The sequence below is a fragment of the Palaemon carinicauda genome, chromosome 29 (genome assembly GCF_036898095.1).
Source record: "Palaemon carinicauda isolate YSFRI2023 chromosome 29, ASM3689809v2, whole genome shotgun sequence".
Classification (NCBI taxonomy): Eukaryota; Metazoa; Arthropoda; class Malacostraca; order Decapoda; family Palaemonidae; genus Palaemon; species Palaemon carinicauda.
Genome location: NC_090753.1, coordinates 12,690,959 through 12,695,958, shown reverse-complemented (window position 1 = coordinate 12,695,958; position 5,000 = coordinate 12,690,959). Strand labels below are relative to the sequence as shown.

The 5,000-nt window shown below is 34.0% G+C and overlaps 1 protein-coding gene across 1 annotated transcript in view; it reads left to right on the top strand.

Annotated features, from left to right (window-relative positions):
* Positions 1 to 2,249, top strand: part of LOC137622412 (protein GVQW3-like) — a 14,151-nt gene extending 11,902 nt beyond the window's left edge. Inside the window, exons 3-4 of the mRNA XM_068353023.1 lie at positions 1,701 to 1,832; positions 2,140 to 2,249. Of these exons, the coding sequence (XP_068209124.1) occupies positions 1,701 to 1,832; positions 2,140 to 2,249 (242 nt within the window). The remainder of the gene's footprint in view (positions 1 to 1,700; positions 1,833 to 2,139) is intronic.
* Positions 2,250 to 5,000: the final 2,751 nt, after the last annotated feature.

Genomic DNA, 5,000 nt, shown 5'->3' with positions numbered 1-5,000 from the left:
TGTGGTGAACAATAGTGATCACAATTCTATAAAAAACACAGTCACAACTTAAAAAAAAAAAAAAAAAAAAAAAAAAAAAAAAAAAAAAAAAAAAAAAAAAAAAAAAAACACTGCTGAAGACATGCACAAGATAATGTATGGTGATGTTGCAACGAGTACTGCGACGGTGGTGTTTTGCGTGCTACATGACTATTTTTTTCACTGCCCTTGTTAGTTTAATTTCTGCTCACAGTCTGATACAATACTCTTATACCGAATTGAAATTTCATGCTCATTTACTGAAATACTATGACAGTATTTTAGTTAGTAGTAAACCAAGGTATTCTTTATAATAAACATAAAGGTTATTTTGATAAGTGTAAGTCGGGGGGGGGGGGGGGGGTCATATCAGTTACTGCAACAAGTTTAAATAATATTAACTTTTACACATTCTAATGTATGCTCGGAAACTTTATATTTCATCCATTGAAACTATAAATATACGATATGTTGATTTCTTTGTTTGAGCAATAAGATTTTGTTCCCCCTCTTCCCCACTGATTAGGGCCGTGTACGTAGTAGGCTGGCCAGGGCACCAGCCACCTGTTGAGATACTACCGCTAGAGATATATTGGGTCCTTTGACTGGCCAGACAGTAATACATTGGATCCCTCCCGGCTTATTTTTTCCTTTGCCTACAATTACACCGAATAGTCTGGTCAATTCTTTACACATTTTCATCTTTCCCCATACACCTGACAACACTGAAATTATCAGACACTTCTTCTTCGATCAAGGGGCTAATTACTGTACTGCAATTTTTCAGAGGCTACTTTCCTTTTGGTAAGGGTAGAAGAGACTCTTTCTCCAAGGTAAGCAGCTCTTCTAGGAGGAGGACACTCCAAAATCAAACTTTTGTTTACTAGTCTTAGGTAGTGCCGTAGCCTCTGTACCATGGTCTTCCACTCTCTTGGTGTATCGGCTCCTCCATGATAACCAGTTTTTCCAAAAAAAAATTTCAATAGTGTATGGGTTTCATCAATCCCTTTATTTATATTTCTTCATATATTGTTCTTGTTAAAATTCTTGTTAATTTGGTTTTCAAGCATGATATATCTCTTTTATTACATTAATTATTTTGCTATCTGGACACGTTGAGCAAAATCCGGGTCTAGTACGTTCTAGATTTCGCCAATGTCGTCTACTGTATTATAATATTAGTGGTCTTCATACAAATATTCAAGACCTTACAGTTGCGTCCAGACAGTATGATATTCTTTTGTGCTCAGAATCTTTGGTTTCCAACATGAGGCACTCATCTGAGCTCCTTATAACTGGTTTTAAGAAGCCAATAATGTTGAAACGTGATGCCATCCTAGGGCCAGGGGAATGGCGGTGTATATTAGGACTGAGTACCCTTCTTGTCATAAGTCCTGCTATGAGTGAGGATATCATGAGATTCAGGTAATAAGATTTGTGGCAGGCATAAGAACTTCTTCCTGAATCCTGACATGGATGATTCTCTCTTGATTGTCTTCTTACCATTATGTCTAAGATACAAGAAGATAATAGAAAGGCCTCTTTTGTCCTCGTTGGTGATTTCAATGTTCATCATAGGGAGTTGTTAAATTTTATTTCTCTACCGATCGCCATGGCTTAAGAGCTTTAGACTTTGTGTCTGAATCAGACTGTGAGCTAATCATAAGTGAAACTTCTTACAGGTCTGTTTAACTGCTTGGACCTGGTATACACTGACTCCCCTGGCATTATAACAAGTAAGGTTATTTCTCCAATTGGGGCATTTGATCATGCCTTGCAGATTGAGCAGCCTGTCCCTGATGTGTCATACTCGTGTAAGAATTGCATGAAATCTCAAGCAGACTGAAATAGAATTTTGCATGATCTTTTGTGCTCGAATTGGTCATAATTTTCGAGTAGTGTTGATCCTGTAGTCCCTTTGAATGAGAACCTATTCAACATAATTGATAGGTGTATCCCCTCTTGTGTACTAAGGTACTGAGTGAAGAGACAAACCATGGTTCAATGATGATTGTAGACATGCTTATCTGGAGACGGAGGAGGCCTATCATCTTTGGAAGGCTAACAGATCATATTTGACCTGGAATAACTATATTCAGCTTGGAGCTTTTGCTCAGACAGTTTATGCTTCAACTGAAAAACGATGCAATTTAACCATAAGAGAAACCCTTTCTTTTACATCCCAGGAGCATAGTGATGGACTACCATTAAATCTGCACTCTTTGGTGTAGATGCAATAGTTCCTCCTTGACTTAAACTAGATGGCTCTGTCACTCATTGTCCAAAGAAAAGACAATCCTTTTGGCAGATATGTTTGACAGTGAGCAGAGTAATCAGAAACTTGAACTTCTTCATTCCTGTTTTACTGAAGCTAAATTAACTAGTTTAGCTTTTCGATATCGTGAAATTAAAACTCTCTTGACCGACCTCGACGCTTATGGAGGTGTACACCCAAATAGTATTTTTCCTTTTTAGCACTTGTCTAAGAATTGGTAATCTTACTTCACTATCAAAATGTGTTTGTGGTATTTCATGTCCAACTGATTACCACCCAATTTTCATAATTTCCATATTATCTAAAGTTTTGAACGTCTTATAGCAAAACGTCTTAATAGTTTTGCTGAAGTTGATCCTCTGTTCCCTAGTTTGCCAATTTGTTTTTAGCAAAGGCCTTGGAGCGTGTGATGCCTTGCTTACAATCTCCAATTATGTAGAGGAATCCCTTGATTGTGGTCAGGAAGTTTATATGATTAGCCTTGATTTTAGTGCTGCCTTTGACAGTGATAATAATGATGCCTTTATTTTCAAACTCACACAGTTGTTAGTAGGTGGGTCGTTCCTTAGCATCATTATTGAATTTTTAGGTAATAGATCGCAAAGCGTAGTTGTTGATGGGCACCAGAGAGAGTATAGGAATGTAATACCTGGTACTCCTTAGGGTAGTGTTCTTGGCCCATTAATTTTTCATACTCTATATACATGACATGGGGTTTGGTCTAGAAAACAAGCTTGTTGCATATACAGATGATGCTAACTCTATTTTCCTTAATTCCATCTCCTGAATGTAGATCTGGGATTGCTGAGTCCCTCTAAGTAAAATTAGTGCATGGTGCAAATTATGTGGTATGAAGTTCAATTCTAACAAAACTCGGAGTATGATTGTAAGTAGGTCAAGTACCGTGGCTCCTTAACATCCGGATATTAGCATTGATAATATTTCTTAATTTTCTATGACTCTTTTAAAATCTTATGTGGTGAATCTCGACGGCAAATTTACTTTGGTGTCTTCTTCAATTGCAAAAAAAAAAAAAAAAAATGGGCTTATTGAGAAAGTCTTTCAAGATTTTTGGTGATCTATCGATTCTCAAGAAGTGTTTTAATTCTTTCATTTAAACTTGCTTCGAGTATTGTACTCTTGTTTGGTCTTAATCTGCTGATTCTCATCTTAATTTGTTGTACAGGAACTTGCGGTCTATTGAATTTCTTATTCTTGATGTAGATATTAATCTCTGGCACAGTCGTTCAATTAGTTCGTTATGCATTACATTTAGATCTTCCCTGACAGTTTCATCCTTTTCGTAATACTAGGTATGGAGGTAATTCTAATAGTAAGGCCTTTCCATCATAAGGCTCATTACTATACAGTACTCTAGAAGTTTTATTGAAACTGTGACCAATTTCTAGAATGATCTTCCTAATCGGGTAATTGAATCGGTAGAACTTCAAAAGTTTTAATTCACAGCAATGTTTCTATGTTGAACAGTCTTACATAAATTCATTTCATAGTTTATACATAAGAATATTTGATTTTATGTTGTTAAACTTTTAAAGTATTTTATGATAATTTTCATTACTCTTATGTCGTTTATTTATTTCCTTATTTCATTTCCTCATTAGGATATTTTTTTTCTATTGGAGCCCTTTGGCTCATAGCATCTTGCTTTTAGAACTAGGGATGTAGCGTTGTTAGTAATATTAATAATAATAATAATAATAATAATGATAATAATAATAATAATAATAATAATAATAATAATAATAATAATAATATAATAATAATAATAATAATAATAATAATAATAATAACAAAAGAAAATTTCTATATTCTACGCATTACTGTACAACAAGTCTAAAAATGAAAATTTGGTTATTGCAAGTTTTATCTTTTGCATGTTCCTCTCGCAGCTTTTGATCAATATTTCTCTCCAGTCTCTTTAGAATAACCATATTATATACTTTCATAACAGCTGAAGTAAGTGATATGACTTTTCTCGCTATCCTCACTAACATTAACTTACGGTCTATTAAATTTCTTACTCCTGTTCAAGATATTAATCTTGGGCACCGTCGTTCAATTAGTTCATTATGCATGTTGTATAAGATTTTCCATAACTCTGACCATCCTTTACATTCAGATATCTCTGGACAATATTATCCTGTTTGTAATACTAGGTAGGCAGTTAATTCTAATAGCCAGGCCTTCTCCATCACGAGGCTCAATACTACATTGTATTCTAGAAGTTTTATTCCAGCTGTTACCAAGTTGTGGAATGATCTTCCTAATCAGGTAGTTGAATCAGTAAAACTTCAAAAGTTCAATGTTGGAGCAAATGCTTTTATGTTGACCAGGCTGACATGAGTCTTTTTATTGTTTATATATGACATATCTGTTTTTCACGTTGTTAATAGTTTATATAGGACATATCTGTTTTGGCGTTGTTACTGATTTTAGAATGATATATTGTTAAATTATCCTCATCATTTATTTATTTCCTTATTTCCTTTCCTCACTGGCCTATTTTTCCCTGTTGGAGCCCTTGGGCTTATAGCATCTTGCTTTTTCCAACTAAGAATGTAGCTTGGCTAGTAATAATATATATATATATATATATATATATATATATATATATATATATATATATATATTATATATATATATACTATATATATATATATATATATATATATATATAATATAATAT